This window comes from Prionailurus bengalensis, chromosome E4 (assembly GCF_016509475.1).
Source record: "Prionailurus bengalensis isolate Pbe53 chromosome E4, Fcat_Pben_1.1_paternal_pri, whole genome shotgun sequence".
Taxonomy (NCBI): domain Eukaryota; kingdom Metazoa; phylum Chordata; class Mammalia; order Carnivora; family Felidae; genus Prionailurus; species Prionailurus bengalensis.
Window position 1 is genome coordinate 59889745 of NC_057360.1, and position 24652 is coordinate 59914396.

Sequence of the window (24652 nt, forward strand, 5' to 3'; positions counted from 1 at the left end):
TTTAGGTATGAGGCTGATGCCAGGTAGGTTTTTATTATATTTAGAAAAAAAAAAAGTAACTGAAAATAAAAGTCACTCAAAATGAACGAGAGTTTTTAAACAGCCTATGATTCTTCAATGGCAGCATTTGGACCCCCCGCCCAAGCCGGTTTTAACCCAACCAAGATGCTGGAAGGCAGAACACACGGTTGTGCCCAGCAGGCCAAGGAGGGCTATGGAGCCGATGGCGCCCCGACTCCGCTTGCTGGGTTCTGTAACAGAAGAAAGGGAAGTGACTGGGGGTGTCCCCGAAAGGACAGTGCTTCCAATATCCACACGCCACCCTACCTGAGGCCTCTCGGGTTGCACCTCAACTGTCTGGTCTCACGAGGTCAACCAACCTCTGGCCGAAAGCTGTCAGGATGTCAGATACTACATGCAAAGAAACATGCCACACAACTGGGGCCCCTGGGTGGCTCAGTCGGTGAAGCCTCCGACTTCGGCTCAGGTCATGATCTCACGGTTCGTGGGTTCGAGCCCCACGTCAGGCTCTGTGCTGACAGCTCGGAGCCTGGAGCTGCTTCAGATTCTGTGTCTCCCTCTCTCTCTGCCCCTCCCCCACCCCCCCACTTGCGCGCGCTCTCAAAAATAAATAGAAACATTTAAAAAATGTCACAAAAGTATTATTTGGACCTTAAAAAAACGATGGGATAATAATCAGAGCAACTTTGCTCCAGGACCTTTGGGAGTGTTCCCCCTTTCAAAAGCACAGCCAAAGGAATCTTCCTCCCCCTTCTCTCTCGGGCACACTACTGACAGGGAATTAGGAGCGGGGGCTCTGGAGTCAGGCTGCCTGGGTGTGAATCTGGCTAACTAGTGGGCACTGGTAAGCGCTGAGCCTCAGTTTCCCCATCTATACAACAGGATAATATCATCTATATCCTAGAATTGCCATAAGGTTCGACACCATACACAAAGGTCTTAGAGCAGCAAGTGACACAGAAAACGCTCAGTAAAAACAAGTTTTGTTACTCTTGAAAACTTAGCAAAAAGAAGATACCAGACCTTTCACCTAAATATCAAGTTACTTCCCCTTTTCTTAAAGCCCTGCTAAGAAGCAAACTAGAGTCGCATAAGATTTGAAATTTGTTTCCCTGGCAGACGGCCGTGCGCACTTACCTCCTGTGTAATAACCATACGCGTAGAGAACTCGTCCCACGATCCAGGCCAAGCCCAAGCCGGAAGCTACACGCTAAAATAGAAGGGCTGTGTTAGGATCAGCATTCAAGAAACAGCCACATGTTCTTTAACATCTAGGGTTTTGATGGCACAGTGTGTTAAGAAAATAGTACTTTCCCGGTTATGGGAAGATACCAAACTTCGCGTGAGAGGGATGTTATTTGTTTCGGGAACATCAGAGATTTGTGATCCCTCTACGAACCCCTCACGGACAGGGGAGAGGAGTGCCGGCCTCGATGGAAAGAGCCCCCCCCCCCCCGGCTTGCCCTGGGGCACACACGTGCTGGAGCACAAGAGAGGGAGAGGCAGGCCTGGGGCTCGAAGGGTGAACCCCAAGCCCGGTCGTCTCCCATGGGGCTGTGAACAGGAGGCAGCCTGGGACCCCTGCCCCCGCATCGCTCCGTGAGGCTCCCCGCCGGGGTCGGGGGGGTTGGAAGGGGGCTGTGCTGCGGCCGCACAGGGGCGAGGGGCTCCGCTAGAAAAGGTGGACGTGACGTGTGGTGCCGTCACCCCAGCACAGGAGGTGTTGGGAGGGGGAGGTCTTCCCCTTCCCATTACGCCTGAGAGAGTAAAACTCCTGCAAGATGAACAGTCCTACTGGGCACCATCCTGGGGTGACCATTAGGTCAGAAGGAGTCTGGACAAAAAGGGAGGCTGTGCGGGAACGTGCAACATCGCTCGTCACGGTCTCCAAGTGCGTCACTGGGGGCAAGGTTAGTAGCTTAGGACTTTGTTTGTTTAGTTGATTTGGGGTAAAGTTCGCGATCAGGTGCGTGAAACCACTAAAAACACAAACCCCAGGCCCGTAAGTCACCACGTGCAAGCTGGTCTCTGCCAGGTCGTGCCAGACTGTAAGGCTGCAGAGTTACCATCAACTTGGGACCCACGTACTCGTCGTCCTAGCAGTTCTCAGAGTATTTTAAAGACCGAAGCACCGGGAATGGCGTCTGGGGAAGAGGGACGGGAAAGGGGATGCGGGTGACAGCGGGTGACGCCTAGCTGGAGAGACCAGCTACTCTATTTAGACGGGCTCGTCCAGGCACGTGCAAGGATTGGGGCCCCTTAGAGGCACAGGAAGAAGTGTCTTCTCTAAGACAGCAGACGTGTCTCTGAAAACAATGAACTTCAAGGCCACGGACTACAGGTGTGCCATTCTGGGAGCTTCTAACAAAAGCACAAGGCCCTTCAGGTACTGACCAGAGGCTCACGGAAGGCTGAGGACCAGAAATGCAAAGTGTCAGCATTCTGGTCAGAATTAAGGGGAAACTAGGGGCGCCTGGGTGGCTCAGTCTGTTGAGGGTCCGACTTCAGCTCAGGTCACGATCTCACGGCTCGCGGGTTCGAGCCCCGCCTTGGGCTCTGTGCTGACAGCTCGGAGCCTGGAGCTGCTTCGGATTCTGGGTCTCCCTCCCTCTCTGCCCCTCCCCTGCTCACTCGCATGCTCTCTCTCTCTCTCTCTCTCTCAAAAATAAACATTAAAAAAAAAAAAAAGAATTCAGCGGAAATTGGTCCCTGAAAGGGAACCTCGTTCTGTCCAGGGCAAGACCCACTGGCACCTAATCGGGCATAGACACACCTGCTTTATTTAGGTTAAGGTGAAGTGCGGAGCGTTTCTCTGGCCGACAAGGCTCCGCTCGCCCCTGACGCCACCTGCCCTTCTCCCTGTTCACCAGACAGACCCAGTGGGCTCCTGCCTCAGGGCCTCGCCCTCGCTCTTTGTCTGGAAGGTATCTAAACACCTGCAGCACCTACTCCCTCACCTTCTTAACGTTTTGCTTGACTCTCACTTCCTTTGCTTAAATGTCACCTCCGCAAGCAGCACGATCCTCACGTGACCACCCTGGTGACAGGTGTCTCCCGTCAGCATCACCTTCTAGCCTAATCACATGCTGTACCCATTTGATTTCTGTCTGTGACCCCAACTAACAGTAAACCAGGGACCTTTGCCTGTTTTGTTCACTGTTGTAACCCCAGGGGACCAGTAAATGCTTGTGGCCAATAACAACTTCGGACACGAACCCTCCAGAATCAGACAGACCTGGGTTCAAATTCGGATTCTTCTATTCTGCAGGTAGCTCTTTGCCCCGTGACAGTTACACAGTCCCCAAGAGGTTTCTCCTCACCTGTCAAAAGTGGGGAAAATTCGCCCTACTTTAAAGATTAGCTTTGTAAGAAGCAGCTGAATGCAATTCTTTTAAATAGACGTCGGTGATGTTCAGTACGCGTTCCTTTCCTGCTGTCTCTTCCTTAAATAGCGCAGCGAACTAAATCCAAACAGATGAAACCCCCCCCCCCCACCCCGGAAAAACTTACCGGGTGGTAAACACCTCCAACAGCTAGGAAAAATAAGAAAGGAGGATACACTTCCAACCTGGAATAGACAGAGAACTTTTTTAGAAGGGGCCCCCCTGACTTACGTCCTATAAAACGAAGAGCCCCTTACTAACTTGCCAAGTTAGAAACCTGAGAGTAATACTGAACATGGAGGAGAGAGAGCAGCCCCACCACCAGGATCTACCCTCTCTTCTCTGCGTGGGAGTAAGGGTAACTCAGAACACCCTGGGCAAAAGCCCTGGCTCTAACACGCCCACGAGGAAGGTCTTGGAGAATTTCAGTAGATTTCCTTCCCAAGCCCACAGCTGCCCCCTCCCCAGGGCTGGGAGATTCAAGCTCATCTCTGATAGGACAGCTTCCAAATGCTCTAGATGGACAATGCGATGCAAAAGACATTTTTGAAAAGATCATCCAGAACCTCGCTATGCTAACAACTCACAATATTTAATCTGCTCACATACATATTTTTACGAGTCTTTAATAGTTTTTATTTTTTTAATTTAGTTATTTTGGGGGGCGGGGGCAGAGAGAGAGAATCCCAAGCAGGGATTCTCCACACGGTCAGCCTGGAGCCCGATGCGAGGGCTCAAACTCACAAACTGTGAGATCATGACCTGAGCTGAGATCGAGAGTCGGATGCTTAACTAAACCACCCAAGCGCCCCTTTTTACGACACTTTCAGCGAGGTGCCTTACTATGATCGTTCTCACAGCTGCTACTCAGCACACAGTGGAAAGGCCGAGGCGCTGGGCAGAAAGCACGTACTCTACAGACACCCCCCCCAGCACCCGGCAGGGCCAGCACTCACGTGTTCTGGTGGGCGCGCTGAATGCAGTTGAAAAGGTGCCCGTTTTCAGGGTCCGTGCTGTACATGGTCGGATACTGTGAAGACAAAGTCCGTGTGGATCAAGTGGTCAAGAGTAGCACTCGGTGTTGAGTTACAATCAACCCTAAAAGATAACCTATCCTCAAGCAGCTTCTATTATGCCCTTGACAGCTGATCGCTTTCTGCTTAAATATCTGCAGGGAGAAGGGTCTCAACTCCCAGAAGCAGATCCGATGCATTTCTGTTAATACCCGGTGCGAGGAATGTAGGTCTGTGCCGTTAGTTGCACAAGGGACGGAGGCAGCGCGTGTTGCAAACTCCGTGCTCTTGACATGGTGCCATCACGGGTGAGTTTCCAGTACCTCACAAAGACACCACAGGGAAATAGCTCCTTCCCCAGAGTGATCCAACGCCACAAGCTTTTAAGTTTCCTTAATGGGGGAACAGTAAGTGTGTGAGCATTTTCATGGACATGTCCATTAAAAAAAAAAACAAATGAAAATCAATATATGAAAACTTTAAAAGAAGCTCTAGTCAGAGAGTCTAATTATAAGTTGCTAAACAGAAATAGACGTTTAAATGTGCTCACCAGGGACAACCTCGGTAATTATCCCTTTTAGATCATCTGGAACTACATAAAGGGAGCATTTAATAGAGCTCCTTTTTATGTCCAGTGTCTGAGCTCAGGCTAACCTCCGCAACACATGCTTCTTCACTATTTGGGAAACAAAATCACCTTAAGACATCACTTTTATTTATTTTATTAAAAAAAAATTTTTTTTAATGTGTATTTATTATTGAGAAACAGAGACAGAGCATGAGCCATGGGAGGGGGAGAGAGAAGGGGAGACATAGAATCCGAAGCAGGCTCCAGGCTCCGAGCTGTCAGCACAGAGCCTGACGCGGGGCTCAAACCTACAAACCGCGAGATCATGACCTGAGCTGAAGTCAGACGCTTAACCAACTGAGCCACCCAGGCGCCCCAAGACATCACTTTTAAAGTGGCACACCAGGAAGTACTGTTGCCATTCAGCCCTCTCTAGCTTATTTTATTATTTATGTAAAAAAAAACACCCAGGTATGATGGACATACCTTATATTAGTTTCAGGTGTATGATGTAACGATTCGATGTATGAATGTATTGTGAAACGATCACCATAGTAAGTCTAGTTACTGTCTGTCACCCCACAGAGTTGCAGATTTGTTTTTCTTTTGATGAGAACACTTAAGAGTCGCTTTCTTAGCGACTTTCAAACATGCGATATAGAAAAATTAATTATAGCCACCATGCTGTACATTTTAGCTTTTTTTAGGTTCCATATGTAAGTGAGATCATACAGTGTTTATCTTTCATTTATTTCACTTAGCATAATGCTCTCAACGTCCATCCATGTCACAAATGGCAAGATCTCATTCTTTTTCACGCCTGAGTGGTCCACTGTGTATATATACCACATCGTCTTTACCCACACATCCACCGATGGACACTTGGGTTACTTCTGAATCTTGGCTATTAGAGATAGTGCTGCAGTGAGCATGGGGGTGCACATATCTTTTCGAGTTCATGTTTTCACTTTCTCTGGATAACTCCCCAGAATGGAATAGCTGGATCATACGGCAGTTCTATTTTTAATTTTTTTTGCGGACCCCCCATACTGTTTTCCACAGTGGCTGAGCCAATTTACGTTCTCACCAACGGTGCGTTCCCTTTTCTCCCCGTCTTCACCAGCTGTGGTCATGTCTTGTCTTTTTGAACACAGCCATTCCAACAGGTGTGAGGGTGACAGCTCCTTGTGGTTTTGATTTGCATCTCCCTGATGATTAGTGATGATGTCGGGTACCCTTTGATGTACCTATTGGCCACTGGTATATTTTCTTTGGACAGATGTTTGTTCAGGTCCTCTGCCCGATTTTAAATTGTGTTGCTTGGTTTTTTTGCTATGGGCTTGTGTGAATTATGTATCTTGGAAATTAACCCCTTATGGGATGTATGATTTGCAAATAGTTCCTCTCATTTAGTAGGTCGCCTTTTCAGTTTGTTGGCAGTTTCCTTTCCTGCACCGAAGCTTTTTGTTTTGATGAAGTTCCCCCTTGTTGAACCCTCTTTAGAAAATAACTCTTCCCGGCACCTAGCTCCAGCCAAAAGCATCCTGTTCTTGTCCCAGCACACCTGGTCTTCCAACAGGAAAGACAAAGCACAAACAAGATGGAAATTCTCCCCAGCAGGGCCCCTCGGTTCCCCGCCTTCCTCCTGCCAGAAAGGGGCAGCGTTTCCAACGGGTGTAGTTCAACTGCCACTGCTGACTGCTGGCGTCGCCCCTCTCCCTCCACAACTGAAAACAAGCTCTAGCCCCAGACAAGTCTACGTTCCCACTCACCTCCACTTTGTACTTCTTTCGGGCCTTGGAAACGTTGATGGCTAGATGAGCTACCATGATAAAGCTGGCGGCACCGGTTAGAACCACAAAACCATACTCCTTAGAGAGGACGGCCATGTTGGCTCTGTGGAAAGAAGAAGACATTAGGATACCAGCCGGCACGGTAGACCCCCACAGAGGGAGGCCTGGAGCCGTGCGCGTCATTACCTGCAAAGGTATACCTAGACCACCAAGGTGTGAGTAAACAAGATGTTCCTAAGAGGCAGATGGAGACGTTCCTGTGTATCACACAACAGAATTTACAAGTTATTCAGGTCTGGGGTGTCTGGGTGGCTCAGTCAATTAAGCGTCTGGCTCTTGATTTCAGCTCAGGCCACGATCTCACGATTCCTGAAAGTCCGGCCACCCCCCTCTGCCACGGGGCTCCGTGCTGATAGCTGGGAGCCTTCTTGGGATTCTCTCTCTCTCTCTCTCTCTCTCTCTCTCTCTTTCTCTCTCTCTCTCTCTCTCTCTCTCTGCCCCTCCACCCCAAGATAAATAAACAGACTTAAAAAGTATACGATCACAACATGTTCCCTTCTGATGAACGTTACATTTACGAGATGTAGCTATACCTCTGCAGTAGTCATTGCTATAGAAAGATATAGCTGCTAAAAATTATGTTTTTGAAAAAAAAGCTTAACATGGCAAAATCCTAAAGGATATATTCAACTGTAGAGAGGGGGTATGGAGGGAGGGAGGAGCAGAGGGGGAGAGAGGGGAAAGGAGGGAGACAGAAGCAGGATATGAAACAGGAAGTATACCACGATTCCAAGTTCTTTGTTGGTATGTCTGTTGGCATGGGGGACACTGTGAGGGCAGGGGGTCGGGACTCCCTTTGATCCTGGGGCACACTCTGGTATAGCAGCGGAGGCATCACAGGTAGGAGACCCAGATCTAGTGCTTTGAAAGCAGAGCATGGCTTTGGAGCCTGTCACGCTGCGAAGAGACCCAGCTCTGGGAGGCTCAGGGGAGCCCAGGCTGTTCATCGAATCCTCACTCCAAAACTAGCCTGTGACATGTTCTGCTGCCTGCAACTCCTCTTGAAATGCATCAAGAGGGGCGCCTGGGTGGCGCAGTCGGTTAAGCGTCCGACTTCAGCCAGGTCACGATCTTGCGGTCCGTGAGTTCGAGCCCCGCATCGGGCTCTGGGCTGATGGCTCAGAGCCTGGAGCCTGTTTCCAATTCTGTGTCTCCCTCTCTCTCTGCCCCTCCCCCGTTCATGCTCTGTCTCTCTCTGTCCCAAAAATAAATAAACGTTGAAAAAAAAAAATTTAAAAAAAAAAAAAAAAGAAATGCATCAAGAAATGACAATATAAACCAACAGAGCTAAATGTTAACTATGGAACCCAGGTGGTGGCTATAAGGATGTTCAGTGTATAATTCTTCCAACGTTTCTGTGTATTTGGAAAATCTCCCCATGGAATGCTTGGAGAAAAAGCGAATCTCAGCATTTTCAGTGTTCTGCAGTCTTAGCTGTGTTAGCCACTGTTTTGCCCCAGAAGAAGAGAGAAGAAACAGACTGGCCGTCAAGGAGAAGAAAACTTGGCAGCTGGGAGGAAACCCTCATCATCTCAAGGTAAACTCGTGCTGCCCCCCAACCTCTCTGAGTTTTGGTCACGGGATGGAGACGGGCGAGGACAGGCAGGACACAGGGAAGAGGCAGTGCTTCCTGGGACCCTTACTGCCCACCCACCGTGCACGAGGCTGTCCCAGGCAAGCAGCTCCTGTGTGTTCTGCACTCAGTTTACGACGTCCATCTCGATGACAGGCTCGCTGCAATCTCGCCTGTAAGCCCGGGAGGGGCTACCGAGCCCCCAAGGTGTTTCCAGTCACCCTGACCATACGGTGAGTTACCCCCGTGTCCAGAGAGTACCCAGAGGTGAAATCATGTGCCCAAGGTCTGAAATGGAAAGCATCAGAGCTGGGTTTCAAATTTAGATTCCAATTTGGTTCCAATGTCCCCTTTTAAGCCCATTTGCAAACTGAGAAGTGTCCCAGCACTTTCCTCAGTGTGGGATTTGGGGGCGCCTCAGTGGCTCCGTCGGTTAAGAGTCCAGCTTTAGCTCAGGTCACGATCTCGCAGTTCGTGGGTTCGAGCCCCATGTGGGGCTCGGTGCTGACAGCTCAGAGCCTGGAGCCTGCTTGGGATTCTGTCTGTGTGTGGCTCTCTCTCTGCCCCTCCCCTGCTTACATGCTATCTGTCTTGATCCCTCTCTCTCTCAAAAATAAACAAACATTAAAAAAAAAAAACAACGTTTTGCTTAGGTCTGAAAAATGACATTTGGGGCTGAAGTCCCCAAAAGTCTGTCCCCCACCTGCCACGATCCACGGTTCTTACCAGTGTCCCCCTCCTGCTCTCTTCACGGAGCTGCTCCGGAGGGGCGCCCACCCCACCTCACCCGGGTGGGGGACACACCCCCAAAAGCCGTCTGCATGACTCAGCATAGGAAGGGCCTCCTGGCCACCATGTCCCCACCACCAGGTATGGCAGCAGCAAGCAGTCAGGCTGCCCTCCAAACTTCCCTGCTCTCATTCTCTTGAAAATTAGTTGCTTCCGAAATTCAGAGTCAGCTTGCGGAGGAAGCTTCTGTACTAGTTATTAAAATAAAAACACAGGGCGAATTCCAAACGCCTCTCTGAAGATAAAAATGACCGAGCCTTCCAATCTATCTGATGTCCGTTGAGTTCAACACACTGAGGCCAAACAGGTCACTGAAAATGAAGCTGTCACTCGCTCTGTCAGAAGCCACCTGTTTAAGGACAATGAAGGAAGCACACTTGGCTTAGGTCACAGTTTGCAAGCTGAGAGGCCTGGACCGAGAACCCCATCTCCAGAGCCTTTTCACTTGGCAGAAAAGGAAATCGAGGTTCAGGTGGATGAGAAGAGAATGAAGACCAGAGCAGGTTTTGGAATTCTTCTCCGAATGCTCAGGCACAGGCAAAACGGTAGAATTTCATGGCTTAGTCACTGACCTTGGAGTTTCTGGTTTGCAAGGGCTTGGGATACAAGCGGCTGAGTGGCAGGACAGATAAGCACCTCTTGGCTGAATGCTTCTGTGGCAAAGCAAGGAACACTCAGGCGACTGCTCAAAAATTCACAATTAGGAATTAATATTTACTACTGAGGTCCTCTTGCAAAGGATACGTGCAATCTGGGAGTTTAAACCTAGTAGGCTTTCACACTCTAGTGAAAGTTACCTTCCCCCCCACCTTGCTACGCTGACTGTGGTATTAGGGAAAAGGGGGCAGGCAGAGCCGGGAACACAAAGTACCTCCGAAGGGCAGAGAACGTACAGGAAGGGGGACCCAGAGTCCAATGCTAGAGTGGGTGGCTCGCAAAAGACCACATGATCAGCTGTGGGACAGTGAGTGTGTCAGACGGGAGGAGAGTGCCTCCCCTCCCTGAGCCTCTCCCTGCAGGAGCCCTGGACACACCTGCAAAGGCGCAAAAGCAAAGTCCAGGAAGCCGCCTGTGGGAGGGGCCCTCCTGACACCGCCTCACGCTCCCACGGAGTGAGGACCCCCGCTTCATACAGCCTGGCAGTCAGCACTTCCAGCACCAGCTGGTGTGATCGGGGCTAGACCAGACAGCAGCCAGTTACAAGCTCCCATGCGGGGCGACTGTGTTTGTCTGGCCTCTCCACACCGGGCACAGCCTGTGACTATTGACACCTGCAGAATAAACAAAGCAAGCCGCAACTCCAGGTGGCTTTTGGGAATCATGCCTCCAACTCACATAATGCTCGTCGCCTAGCACAGAGCCAGGCATCCAGTAGGCGCTTAAGCAATTCAAGTTTCCTTTTGTTCCCCTCACAAGTATCTACCGAAACCTCTGAAGCAGAGAAAGAGGAGGTCAGAACACAGAAAAAGGCTCTGTCCCCACTGCGGTTTGAAAACAGAAATCCAGTAGGGACTGGAAAATGGGTAAGGCTTGTCCTTTAAGGAGAGAATCAGCTTAATTCACTTAGGGTTCAAAAAAAAAACAAACCAACCCCGATCTTTTGCTGAATCCTTCTATTCGGAGGACTCGAGGGCAGAGACGGACGTTCCCACCCCTTAAAGATTGGCCTCTGTGGGCTCAGGTGCAGGTGTGCGCACTGGTGAAGTGGAGGCAGCTCAGTTCACAGTGGCCACACCCCAGGCAGCGGCAGCCACGCCCGAGGCTGTCCCAGCCTGGAGCCAGCAGATAGCCCCAGGGCAGTGGCTTTGTGCGAACATTCAACATTTTGTTGATTACATGCCTGCTCTGTGTCACCAGCAACCCTTCTTTTTTTTTTTTTTTTAATTTATTTATTAAAAAAAATTTAAAAAAAAAATTTTTTTTCAACGTTTTTTATTTATTTTTGGGACAGAGAGAGACAGAGCATGAACGGGGGAGGGGCAGAGAGAGAGGGAGACACAGAATCAGAAACAGGCTCCAGGCTCTGAGCCATCAGCCCAGAGCCTGACGTGGGGCTCGAACTCACGGACTGGACCGCGAGATCGTGACCTGGCTGAAGTCAGACACTTAACTGACGGCGCCACCCAGGCGCCCCTAAATTTTTTTTTTTAACATTTATTTATTTTTGAGACAGAGACAGAGCATGAATGGGGGGAGGGCCAGAGAGAGAGGGAGACACAGAATCTGAAGCAGGCTCCAGGCTCTGAGCTGTCGGCACAGAGCCTGATGCGGGGCTCGAACTCACGGACCGTGAGATCGTGACCTGAGCAAAGTCGGACGCTCAACCGACTGAGCCACCCAGGCGCCCCGAACCAGCAACCCTTCTATTGAGGCAAGAAGATGAGGTTGTCTTGGGAGTGGGAGCTCTGCCCTAGATTTGGGTCTTTGTGGCACCAGATACACGGCACGTGGTGCCCAACCACCAACGCAGGTATGGGTTCCTTTGCAACCCACTTAGCTGTGTAATGGCATTTGTTAATTGTCACCCTCCAGCTGAATACATTAAAAGTTATGATTTGTATAAATAGAAATTTACTTAGGTACGTATTTAAAGGTACCTAGTTTGCACTATTACACAGAGGGGGAAGTGTAAAATAGAACCATCTGGAGAGCAGCCTAACAACGGGCATGTTCTTGACATCGTTTGTGCCTTTTGATTCATGAACTCCACTGGGAACGTAGCTGGAGGTGACAATCAGAAACTCAGACAGATTTGGTTCAAAGGCATTCACCTGAACAGTATTTATAACAGCAGCGACAGAAATGGCACAATGACCAAGCAGAGAGGACTAATTAATGCACCCATAATATAGAATATTGTAGAACCATTAAAAACGGTGCACACACAAGTAAAGATGTTGAAACAGGCTTAACATACAGCATGTTACGTTAAAAAAAAAAAAAACAAAAAACCTCAGAAAGTGTATACAGGAGCGCCTGGGTGGCTCAGTTGGTTATGTGTCTGATTTTCGCTCAGGTCATAATCTCAGGGTTTGTGAGTTTGAGCCCCGCATTGGGCTCTGCGCTGGCAGTATGGAGCCCCCCTGGGATTCTCTCTCTCTGTCTCAAAATAAAGGGGTAAACTTAAAAAAAATTATTAAAAAGAAGTGTATGTAGTATATAATCTTAGTTTTCTCAATAACAGAAAATATCAAAATCATAAGCATAATTATTTCTAGATGCGTAAATTACAGATTTCCCTTTGTACTTTTCTATCATTTCCAAAATGAGCAGACACGTACCAAAAAAATTCTACAGAAAGTGGCCTGACAATTAGGAATTGAGAAAGCAGAGGAACAGGCAATATGTTACGAATCCCGTCATACCGTCCTATGTGGCTTCTAGGCTGACCCTTGTCACTTACCTGCTCTGTGCAATGCACGGGACAGGGCTGCAGTTGTGGAGGGACACTGAACTCAACCTGATTCTCACCTTCCTAGCTGTTGTGTCCTTGGGAACATTCCTCCCTGCACTTCAGCAACCCGGGCTTCCTTCTTCCTTAGAGGGAGACAAGGGTGGTGCCCACCCACCTCTGTGGGTGTCTCCAGGAGGAAATGGGGAAGCCATTAACGCTCAGCAGGATGCCTGACACGTGGTAAACTCTCAAGAAGTGTTCCGCATCGGGTTATATCACATATGTTAATGTTAATTTTGCCCTGATTCAGTTAGGAAAGGGGATGCTTAACTAAGTGGCAATATATGTTTAAGAGTTTATAATTTAGGGCTGCTATTTTAAAACAGCAAACTACACTTAAAGCGATATACGTTCACTTCTTGTTCTGAGCTCTTAGACAGCTGTGTTAAAATCTCGGAAAAGCAGGAGGTATTCAGGAGGAAGTAGGTTTGCAGCGCTGACCGACCGACCGTGGAAATCAGCAAACCGTAGTCATGGAAACCCTCATCGCAGCAGCGGGAGAGGCTCATCCCTGTGTGGGTGTGAGCGGGCACTCACTTACTTATTCAAGTTTACCACTCACAGGTCCAGTGCTGGAGATGAAGAGATGAACACACCAGACTTTGGTCCCTGCCCTCATGAGGCTCATGTTCTACTGGGGGAAAAGGCAAATATAACACGTACCCAATTCCAGATTCCCCCCTTCCTAGCAGTGATCGGAAACTGGGGACGAAGGGGCTCCTGGGTGGCTCAGTCAGTTAAGCGGCTGACTTCGGCTCAGGTCATGATCAACACCGCTCGTGAGTCCGAGCCCCTTGTCCGGCTCTGTGCTGACAGCTCGGAGCCTGGAGCCTGCTTCCGATTCTGTGTCTCCCTCGCTCTCTGCCCCTCCCCCACTCGCGCTCTGTCTCTGTCTCTCTCTCAAAAATAAACATTAAAAAAAATTAAAACAATAAAGAAACCGGGTACAAAAATACCCTTCAAAATGAAAGTGAACGTCTTGGAGAAAGGCAGAAATAGGACAGAAGCGTTTCTGTTCTTCCCTCCCTTATGAGTGTTTCAGAGGTGTAAGCTTTCAGTTAACTGTTTCCGGAGAGTTCTGGAGATGAGTCAAAAGAGTTTTTGAAAGAATATTAACTTGAAGGCTTAAAAGAAACCAGATTTTATTTTTAATGGAATTACTTATCACTCATGTAAAAGCAGAGATCCTTTCGGAACTTTACTCCTAACAGACTGTTTTCTGATTTGTCTGTTCCTATGGGAAAATCCACAGGAGCAGAGACAGCAGGAATTCTGGAGTCAGATGGATGTGTGTTCAGACACTGGCTCTGCGAGCTTGGGAATGTTATCTAATTTCTCTACAAAACGGAATACTAACTACGTACTTCACAGGATGGTTTGAGGAATTAACTGAAATGAACTAGGTAAGCATCTGGTATGAGCATTTAATAAACATGGGTCCAAATACGGAGGCATCTTGTAAACACTGCTAACTGTGCACGTCTGCCCACGTAAGTAACACTTCCTAACTAAGGAGATACTGATTTTTCTACAAATCAGTTAAGGTACTCCGACTTAGAAACTAGTGCTGGGGCGCCTGGGGGGCTCAGTCGGTTAAGCGTCCGACTTCGGCTCAGGTCATGATCTCACGGTGTGTGAGTTTGAGCCCCGCGTCGGGCTCTGTGCTGACAGCTCAGAGCCTCGAGCTTGCTTTGGATTCTGTGTCTCCCTCTCTCTCTCTCTGCTGCCCCCCACTCATGCTCTGCCTCTCTCTCTCTGTCTCTCTCTCAGAAATAAAAATAAACCTTAAAAAAAATTAAAAAAAAAATTAGTTCTGAGACCATTTGAAATAGATTCGAATTTGGCAAAAGGCTGTTCTCTGTAGATTCCCAGTGTGGACAGCATAATGTGTCTAAGAACACTTAATTCACTTAGTCACAACATGGAAAGCACTCACTATATGCCAGCACTGCAGAAGTGTGGGGGACACAGCAGTGGACAAGATGGGGTCCCCCTCTCCTTTAAGGAACCGACATTCTAAGGAGGACAGAAGACTGACCGGAAACATGCCAAGGGGTCAATAAATATTTGAGACATTTAAACTTACACAATCTCATATGTCAATTATATCTCAGTTAAGACCAGGAAGACCTCCTTGCTAGGGCACCATTTGCAGTGACGCAGGAATGAGGAAGAAACACCAACAGGACATTTCGGGGGTGGGGGGGCAGGGAGAATATTCAAATCAGAGAAAGCAGCCAGTGGGCGCCTGGATGGCTCAGTCCGTTAAGTGTCCGACTTTGGCTCAGGTCATGATCTCAAGGTTCGTGAGTTGGAGCCCCGCAACAGGCTCTCTGCTGTCAGCACAGAGCCCGCTTCGGATCCTCTGTCCCCACCCCGCCCCCCCACCGCTCCTCCCTACTTGCGCACTCTCTCTCAAAAATAAATATTAAAAAACTAAATAAATTTATTAACAAAAAGAAAAAGCGGCAAGTGCAAAGGCCCTAGATGAGGGAAAGCCCGGCACACTGGTGGGCCAGGAAGGCAGCCGGTATGGCCGGGCCCCAGGAGCTGATGGGAGTGGTAGGAGATGGGGTTAGAGAGGACAGACAGGTCTGGATTATGAGATGGACTCTACGAGCAGAGTTAACAGCCATCACCTGCTGGCTCTCCCTCCAGGGACTAAGCTGAGAGGCAGAGAGGAGGAAAGGTGTGAGGGAGCCTGTTATGTGTTAACAGAGGAAGTGTCACCTCCCAAATGCTCTTGGCTTTGGTGAGTGGGACCCCTTGACAGCCAGGTTTTTGTTTTTGTTTTTTAAGTTTACTTATTTATTTTGAGAATGAAAGAGAGTGTGAGTGGGCAAGGGGCAGACAGAGAGGGAGAGAAAATTCCGGCGCAGAATTCCCGTGCTGTCAGCGCAGAGCCCGACATGGGGCTCGATCTCACGAATCGTGACATCATGACCTGAGCCGAGGTCCAGTCAGACACCCAGCCGAGCCCCTCAGGCGCCCCGACAGCCAGGTTTCAGGGCAATGGTAGAAAGTGGATGCCCATGTGTCGAGGGTTAAGAAGCAGTCTGTGAGGCAATACATCTCCGGCAGCCCTGCTCCTAAATTTGTTCCCGCTGCCCGATCCTGGTCCAGTGTTAAGTACTCCCCCCTCCTCCATGACACCTGCACTCCTGACCGACCCGCATGGGCTGCAGGCTTGCCTTTGAATGTTTGCACATTTGTTGCGCGCTCATCAGTGAGCTATTATAACATGTACCTTGCATACTGATCAATGAAAATAGTACACATTTCCAAATATGCTCCTTGAGGGCACAGAATCTGTCTCCTGCTGACGTCTTCTACAGTTACTTCCATGAAGACGGAAACTCGATACAGTGCTGTCTTATGTTCTAGGTCAGTGGTTCTCAAACTTTAGCAGCATCAACGTCACCTGAAGCGTTTGTTAAAACACGCCCCACCCGCAGGTGGGGTCTCAGATCCCGCGGGGCTTAATGGGGCCTGGGGATCTACATTTCCAACAAGTCCCTAGACGATCATGCTGGTCAGGGACCACATTTTATGAACCACTGTTCTAGGCAAAGATACAGTTTTCGGGAGGTGTTGATTTTATCCAATCCGAAAACCACTGGTAGAGTTCTGTCTTGGCGATCCTATCTTGGCGGTCCACATTCTACCAACATCCTCGGAGGCTCGTGAGGGGCCCCCTTCTCTACAGCATCCTTAAGAACCCGACGGGCTGATGAGACCAGAGGATGTTCACAATCACACACGGAGGATGTGCCTGTCAGGAGACTGCTTTCTTCTTTCAGCTTGAACAGAGGGCTCAGACCAAACCAACACAGGTAGGGAAGACAGCTCAGTCTCTTCTGAGACTTCTCTTGTGAGCCTAACCTGGGACAGCTCGTAGATTCCCAGATCTCTCTTTCATGGTCATGATCGCTTGCCCGACCAGATTTTCCCACCAGGCAAACGAGTCAGAGTTGAACCCTCTTCATCTTTCGAGAGTGGTGGTCATTATGGTCCAGGATGAGCTCTTCAGATGATCGCTTCCAATGTCACGGGTCAAGCGTCCCGCAAATTCTAAACAATCGGCAACATGACTTCAGATGAAAGGCCTATTTAAGGATCCAGTGGGACCTCCATCTAACTCCCCATGGAATTCTTCATCCCATATGGCCGAAATAGCAAAACGGGGAATAATATGATCACTGCATCCTGAACGTCTACTTTAAGACCTACTGCTTCTCCTCTGTCAGGCCCATAATAGAGTTAACATAAATTAACAATGTCCGTAATGATCCTACGTGGTCGTTACTGTCATCATCCCCGTTTTACAGATGGGGAGACTGAGGCAAAGAAGAGTTCAGCAACTTGTCCAAGGTCCCATAGCCAGTGAGTACGGAGCTGAGGTCTGAACATAAGCAGACGGACAGCGAGGTCTAGCTCTTTGCTACTACAGCCCTCTGCTGGGTTTGCTCCTTACCAAGGAGTTCGATTGCTCTCTCCCCCAGCCAGGGAGCAATGAGGAGGGTCACTTCTGCAGAACTCCCGCTCAGGGGCAGGACTGGAGCTGCACTGCAGGAGCAGAGCTGGGGAACAGAGCCAGGGCACGAGAGCCCAGGAGAAGGGAGAGGTAGATCCACGATCTTTGTCATACTTAACAGACAGGATGGTGTTAGCTGCGAAGACAGTTTTACTTCTTCCCTTTCCATTATGGAAGCCTTTTTCTTTCTTTTGCTTGCTTGCTCTAATTAGTGGCTTTTTTTTTTTTTTAAAGTTTATTTATTTACGTTAAGAGAGAGAAAGCAAACTGAGAGGGGTGGAGAGAGGGGAGAGAGAGAGAATCCCAGGCAGGCCCCACACTGCCAGCATGGGGCTCGAACCCACGAACCGTGCGATCATGACCTGAGCCCAAATCCTGAGTCAGACACAACCGACTGAGCCACCCAGACGCCCCGGAACCAGGACAGTGTTGAACAGAAGTGACATCTTTATCTTGATCCCTGTCTTAGAGGGGGAAGCATTCCAGCCCTTCATCATTAAATATGTTAGCTGTGAGTTTTCCATAGATGCCCTTTTTGAGAATACTGCAGAAACCTAATTATTTCTAGAATATATTAAAAAAAATTTTAATGTTTATTTATTTTTGAGAGAGACAGAGAGAGAGAGAGTGAGTGTGTGTGAGCAGGGGAGGAGCACAGGGAGACGGGAGACACGGAATCCAAAGCAGGCTCCAGGCTCTGAGCTGTCAGCGCAGAGCCCGAACGTGGGGCTCGAACCCACGAACCGTGAGATCACGACCTGAGCCAAAGTCAGACACTCAACCGACTGAGCCACCCAGGCGTCCCTAGAATATATATATATTTAAAACAGCAACACTTGTATTTGTAGCTATTTTAATCTATCAGAGTATTTAATAGGTGAACATGGTTTTTTGAGGACATATCAAGGAGAGGAAAGAAAACTGGGAACAGTATTTTAAGCAGGTGGGGTATGGGCCATGAGGCAGCAGAAAAGCCCAGGGGGAGATTAGAGAACAAGGGTGCCCAGCGCCCTGGTAACTGGTGGGGCCACGGGACAGTGGGGGGCAGGAGCAGGGGCAGCACTGGGGCAACAATGATCAGTGCAGCCAGTGAGCGGGCACCCAGGCGACTTTAAGAAAGCCACAAGGCACCCCTGCAAAGGCTCCCCTGGGAAGGGGATCAAGCTTGGGTTTAGAGGAGAAGACGCGCTCCATGCTAGTGCCTGAGTTAAGCAACACGGATTTTCATTAGGACATCTGCCCGAGGTGGTCCCTTGAGGAATTTCCCAACAGACTCGCTGGAAACCTCACCACCCCAGTGCTTACACGCGGTTCGACCTTCCTTCCAGTCCCTGCTGCCGCCACCCTTCCTGCCTTATCTCACTGGGGCAGGGGTTCCTCCAGTTACAAGGATTACCCAGAACACGTCCTGAACCACATTCATCAGAAGGCTCCTGGGGTAGAGCTCTCTTTCACTACTTACTCAAGTCCCTCTGGGCGGCCAGCGAAAATCCCCCAGGGCGCAATCAACACGGTACAAATGGGGCAAAAGGCAGGCTTTACAGATTTGGGAACCTGCCTCAAATTATTGCTTCTGAGCCATGAAGTTACATTAACTTATCTTTGCTTAAATTAAAAAAAATGTTTTTTAATGTTTATTTATTTTTTAGAGAGGGAGAGATAGAGCTTGAGCGGGGGAGGGGGAAAACACAGAATCTGAAGTAGGCTGTAGGCTCTGTCAGCACAGAGCCCGACTTGGGGCTCGAACTCACAAACCATGAGATCGTGACCTGTGCCAAAGTCGGAGGCTTAACTAATTGAACCACCCTTAATTGCGGCTCTTAATTTTTTTTTTTTTTACTTTACAGAGAGAGAGAGAGAGAGAGAGAGAGAGAGTGAGTGTAAGAAGGGAGAGGGGCACAGGGAGGGAGGGAGAGGGGGAGGAGGAGGGGGGGAAAGAGAGAGAGAGAGAGAGAGAGAGAGAGAGAGAGAGAGAATCTGGACGTGAAGCCTGACATGGGGCTCCATCCGACAACTCTGGGATCATGACCTGAGCTGAAATCAAGAGTCGGACACTCAACCGAGCCACATGATCTTTAGCTAAATGAAATTAATTAGATTTAAAAAAGGTTTTTTTTAATGTTTATTTATTTATGAGAGAGAGAGAGAGAGACTGAGAGAGAAAGAGAGAGAGCAGCATGGAGTGAGAATCCCAAGCAGGCTCCCTGCTGTCAGCCCAGAGCCCGATGCGGAGCTCGATCTCCCGAACCGTGAGATCATGACCTGAGCCGAAATCAAGAGCCGGACGCTTAACCAACTGGGCCACCCACGTGCCCCTAACTGTCTTTTTTAAGGGAGAAAGGATTTCACCTTTCAGCTTTCTCTTTGCCCTCAAACGAGCAGATAAAAGCCAGCCTGGACCATGGTAACCCCTACTTCCATTCGCAAGACCCTTCTCCTCAAATTGTACTGTAACTTCTCAGTGGTGTTCTTTTTTCTACACGCACGAATGGGACGAAGATAAAGCACTCCCAGACTGACTTGGAGCTGTTCCCCAGCCTTTCCTTACAATTCTCATTTGGCTCCCTGTGCTATTAATCCAATCTTCCTTACATATGGCCCCCTATCTAATGTGGCAAAGGGCACCATTTTCACAAGACTAACCCCAAAGACGGTGACTTTAAGGGCTGGTCTGATCGTCCCAAATGGACTTCCGTAAGTCCCCGATGCCGGAAGGTGGTTCAGAAACCTCTGAGGCCGCGCTGGGTGTCTGCTTAGCCTGCTTCAAGTTCCCCCGGGTAGCTGCCCGGCCTCCCCTCTGCCTCTAGGTGTTTCTACAAATGAACGGTTCTCCAAATCATCTCAGGCAGGGCAGCTGACCCCTCCTGAACCCATATAAAGCTCAAGAACCCGGAGGGAAACAACACAAAAGGCATCTCCTGTTTCCACGATGGGAGAGAAAAGAGTCACAGGATTTCTTTTCGTCCATCCTACACTTTCAAAGTGCCAGTTCTGGACGCTTCTACGTTAAACAGATGATAAGGTCTGCGGGAGTGTCTAAGTTTCACAAGATGGCTAGATTTTTTTTTTTAAGTGCATGGACGTTTAAGAGAAGGAATAATAACCCAGGTGAGGAAAAATACTGCCCACGGCTGCATTGCACATTTGGTAGATAGGTCTCCGAGGGCTAAACGTGAAGTTAGCTGAACGGGCATACCATTACGTATCCAGCACTCGGTCATTAACTCAGTGAGGGGAACAGCAGAGGCAGGTCAGAGTGGTACTTCCCCAGCATCTCATGTTCTTCGATTCCTCGTCAATGTTCCTGGGTGGACATTTGGAAAGTGGAAGCTAGCTATCAGTGAGCAGGGTAGAAGATCTGTGCCCTTTAAGAGATAAATGTGTTATAATCCAAATGTATTCAGCTTTATAGTTAAACGGCCACTGTCGGTGCTGAAAATAATTAATACCTAACTGTGCCGACCGGGAGTGGGGGAGGGCGGGATCAGCGTGATGGCCAAGTTCCCGGGAAGAGTTCTGTGTGGGGCGAGTCTGCACGGACACAAATAAACCCCAGTAAGGCCAAGTGGGCTAATTATCCACTGTCTTCTCTGGAGTCTGACTTCTGTACAAAAAGACACTAAAGACACATGACTGAATGGAACTGAATCTCCCCTGGAAGAAAAAACTGTTACTTCAGCTCCTCAGGAATCTAAGAAGAGTAGACTGTAACAAGACAGGGCAAATTCTAGGTAAGCCTGCTGGTGTGATGGCAAACCTTCTCAGATTCTTGACACAAAAGGCTCTATGGGGCGAGCGTTCCTTGATGTGTCGGCACCTCACCCAGAAGCCCTGGGTCATGCCGGCCCATCTGGAGCAGAGCCCCCTGGGAGACGTCATCCCAGCGACAGGCTGCGGGACATTTCCCATGGTCTGAAGGCACCGACTTCAGAGGACAAGGGAAAGAATGAGGAGAAGCCATGGGACACACAAGAAAATAAAAATCTCGTAGCAACTCATTGTGGAGCTGATTTGATTAAAGTCAATGTAGGACAAACCATTTCACCTAAATGGAACGCTTGCCTTAAGCCCACACCTACCACCTTCTTCAGTATTGCTTTGGAATGATTCCTTCCCTGAATTATCCCCCACTACATACTGACAATGCGTGAGGTGCGCAGGGCTACGAGGGCAATCGAGACTCAGAGAGAAGGTCTTGACCTTCTAGAAGACACAGTGAATGGATGGAGACCCCATAGAAAGGACCATGAAGCAGGAGGGTAACAGATTGAGAGCAAGGCTCTGAGGACATAAACTGTGACGTACGAGAGAGAACACAGGGAAGGAAAACAGCAAGTACACAACAGACAGAAGGGGAAGCTGAGCATCAGAGAGGTTAAGTAATCTTGCCCAAGGTCACACAGCCATCGCAGAGGAAGCCTGACCTCATACACAGCCAGACAGCCTGGCTCCTGAGTCTGTGCTCTCAACCCTTGCCTATACTGCCTCTTAATGAGAATGGAGAGCAAGTTTGACCGCACCTGATCTCTTTTGCAATTTTTCTATCTCCCCCAAACTGTCTCCGGAGCATAAAATATATTCATAGGAATAGAGAGCTAATAATTAACTCCAAGTCTTTGACTGATTAAAGCCTCAGAACTTTCTAATTGGAAGGAAAAAAAAAAAAAAACTTGGAAAAGATCCAAAAAGTTACTTGTTTTTAAATTTCTTTTAATGAACGCAGGCACTGCCGGATGACAAGAGGAGAGATTACAGGAAGGGAAAACTTCCTCCGCTTTCAGGTGCACAGGTTTGCAAAGGAGCAAATCAACAGCGATTGGCACTTTTCATATCATGATTTCTACGTAACCTGTGCCTTAACTGGCATTACATAGGAACTGAATGGAGGTCATGGGGAAACTAAGCCCTGACTTCCACAAGAGGAAAACAAAAATCTCGAATGAGTCACCATGACACCAGTTGGATTTTCCATCACAAAAAAACTGGGCAGACTGTAGTTAATTCCTAGCAGCTGCTGGGCCCTTGCTAGGGTACCAGACGTTCTGGATGAAGGAACCCACCTGGGCTGCTGGCTCCTGCCTCAGACGGGAGTCTACCTCTTTGTACCTAACAGTACTTAGAATGAAGCTTGTGCCCAAACCATCCACGTTGCTCCGGCTGGAGAAGTAAAATACCACTTATCAAAAAAAGAGTGAGCTAAGGCACCGACGTATTAGAACCCGAGTTCCAGTTAATGAACAGCTCAGCTCTGGAAAGAGCTCAGAGGGTAAACGGGGACTTAAAATCTCAAATGCAGCAATCCCTTAAAGGTATTTGCAAATGTTATTTGGAAGGTCATGTAATTTTCCCGTCTCCTCGTTGCTGTTTTTCTCTTCACCAAGACGGATAGGTAGGTAGACGCTGCAAGAGACAGTGAGGGAAGGAATTCTTCCACAGTAGTATCCTAGCCTTACTGCTGAACTCTTCTCTTTCAGGAGGATGGTATACTCATAAGTAGTATTAATGAATTCGGCTGCGTAACTGTAGCAATATGGAGATTCTTTTAAACATTGCTAAAAAATGGTTCGTGGTCGATTGTGGTTCGCAGCGGTATTCTGTATACAGATTCAGAATATTTAAATATAAATATAGGGAACAATATGTTTAAATACAGCTACCTGTGCATGCAGTAGGCGCTAACTGCATTTTGACAGCTTGGTCATCCACTTCATTCCAGATTGTTCCAGGGGCTTTTCAGCATGTCTCTGGATAATGGGGTAAAGCCCTTTCTTTCATGGATGTTCAGTCCCTTTGCTGTCCTCCAGGTTAGGAAATTCCCTTTCATGACTGTGTCTCTTCAGGACTCTAGGCCAGCAGGAGGAAATCTAAATTAGGGGGAAGACTGTCGTTCTCCAATTTTGTTCCCTCATCTAAAGCAGCCCCTGGCGTGCACTTTCTATAGCTGGCCACAGTATCCCTCTAGCAGATCTGTTTTATATATAGTAACATCGGTTCAGGGAAAAAAAAAAAAATTGCTCGACAATGTTCTATTTCTGTAACACTGTGTCACTTTGGAAGCTTAACAGAACGTCCTCCCAGGGGTAAAAGTACTTCTTTGGATTTCAGGTGTTAGTTTTAGTTAATTTAGTTACATTGAACTGCGGTGAGAATAAACATTCTTGAATCCCTGACTAGGATACTGTGCTCTTAATTACTGAATTCATTAAACTAAAACAGCCTTGGAACTCTGACCAGTAACCTTGGGTGAAACTGCAGGCTCCCGGTGACCTACAGATTTCCCAAGAGAAGCCCTCGCTGCAGCTCCCACGCACAGAGGAAATCTCAAACCTGCGGCATTCCCACACGACCACGCCTAGGACCACAGCACCCGCAAAGAGCCATACGTCTGCACAGCAGTTGTGTCCTTCCCTCCAGGACTCCTTTTCTCCAGTCGAGGGATTAAAGCCCCAACTCCTTTCCTACATACCCTCTGGTCTCAGCTTTTCCTTTACCTCCTGTCCCCACACCCACTTGTCTCAGAAGCTACAAAGTAGCTTGTAAACTCGTGGCCCGAAAAGAGGGATAGCACAAGCCACAACTTCGGGGAATGACTCACTAGTGAATTCTCCAGCCCCCTTTTCACCGCCCTGTAGCTGCCCCACCGCAGTGGCTCTGGGGCTCCCTGCAGTGACACAGATAAGGAGGAAAATGCTCTGAAACCCAGTGCAGAACCGTCCATAAAGAGTCCTCTTCCCCTGCGGAGTCTCCTGCTCTCAGGCAGCGGTAGGAAATGACCCACTTAAGGGTTCCAGTACTAATGGCCAAACGTTTCGATGAGGCAGAGCGAAAACAAACTCAATTCCCTGGGAGGCTCTCCCCGAGGGTTCCTAGCAACACATCCGCAGCAGGCGCAGGGCTCCCGGGGCACTTGTTACCGATCGGGCCTGCACCGCCCACCGCCCCTGCAGTGTCCTGTCCGCCCAACCTCTGCACCAGAGGGGCACTTGGCAAGGTCAGGTGGGCTCTGGGAGGCAGAAACAAGGAGCGCCGGGTCTGCACAGCCCCGGGAGAGGAGGAGAGGAAAGGAAGGAACTGAAGGGCTGACCTTGAGAATCTCCCTGCCTGACAGCGAGGTGGGCCCCATTTCGACGCTCCAAACCTATTCCACCAGGGGGGAGGATGCAGGGATGGTGGAAGGCAAGGGGAATGGAAAGGTAGACAGAGGTGTACAGACCAGAAGGGGGAAAAGGAGGGCGTCCCTAGTCAGCTCGGGATGGCAGAGGGGGCCGGCGCTCCTCGCTGTCCGTTGGTGTCGGCACTCACCTGGATCACCTTCGCTCGGCTGGTGCAGACCTGGTGCAGACCGCAGCTTTGCAGCGAAGTGAAAGCGCCGCGCCCTTGGCCACTGGCAAGGAGGGGCGTGGCCGGGACCAGGCCCCGCCCCCGCCAGAGCCCCCGCGAAACCACGCCCCCAGGGCGGGGCAT

The 24652-nt window shown here is 49.1% G+C and overlaps 1 protein-coding gene and 1 non-coding gene across 3 annotated transcripts; both read right to left on the minus strand.

Annotated features, from left to right (window-relative positions):
• On the minus strand, nt 1-24618 carry MGST3 (microsomal glutathione S-transferase 3). 2 transcript variants are annotated; one of them, XM_043568646.1, is made up of 6 exons: nt 24491-24618; nt 6758-6881; nt 4361-4434; nt 3532-3589; nt 1159-1231; nt 1-251 (listed from the first exon to the last, which is right to left on the minus strand). In XM_043568646.1, the coding sequence occupies exons 2-6, from the start codon at nt 6872-6874 to the stop codon at nt 115-117; spliced, it is 459 nt and encodes a 152-aa protein (XP_043424581.1). In that variant the 5' UTR covers nt 6875-6881; nt 24491-24618; the 3' UTR covers nt 1-114. The 2 variants fall into 2 exon arrangements, with proteins under 2 accessions (XP_043424581.1, XP_043424582.1); XM_043568647.1 differs by lacking the exon at nt 24491-24618 and adding an exon at nt 9276-9510.
• TRNAQ-UUG lies at nt 17903-17988 on the minus strand. Its single transcript has one exon. It is a non-coding gene; the product is annotated as a tRNA-Gln (tRNA).
• Nucleotides 24619-24652: the final 34 nt, after the last annotated feature.

Excerpts from the sequence above, each read along its gene's own strand:
- MGST3 (XM_043568646.1), bottom strand. The coding sequence starts at position 6,874 with ATGGCCGTCCTCTCTAAGGAGTATGGTTTTGTGGTTCTAACCGGTGCC. Across the intron at positions 1,232-3,531 it reads TTGGAGGTGTTTACCACCCG|CGTGTAGCTTCCGGCTTGGG; the intron begins GTAAGTTTTTCC and ends CTTCTATTTTAG. Across the intron at positions 252-1,158 it reads GTATGGTTATTACACAGGAG|AACCCAGCAAGCGGAGTCGG; the intron begins GTAAGTGCGCAC and ends CTTCTGTTACAG.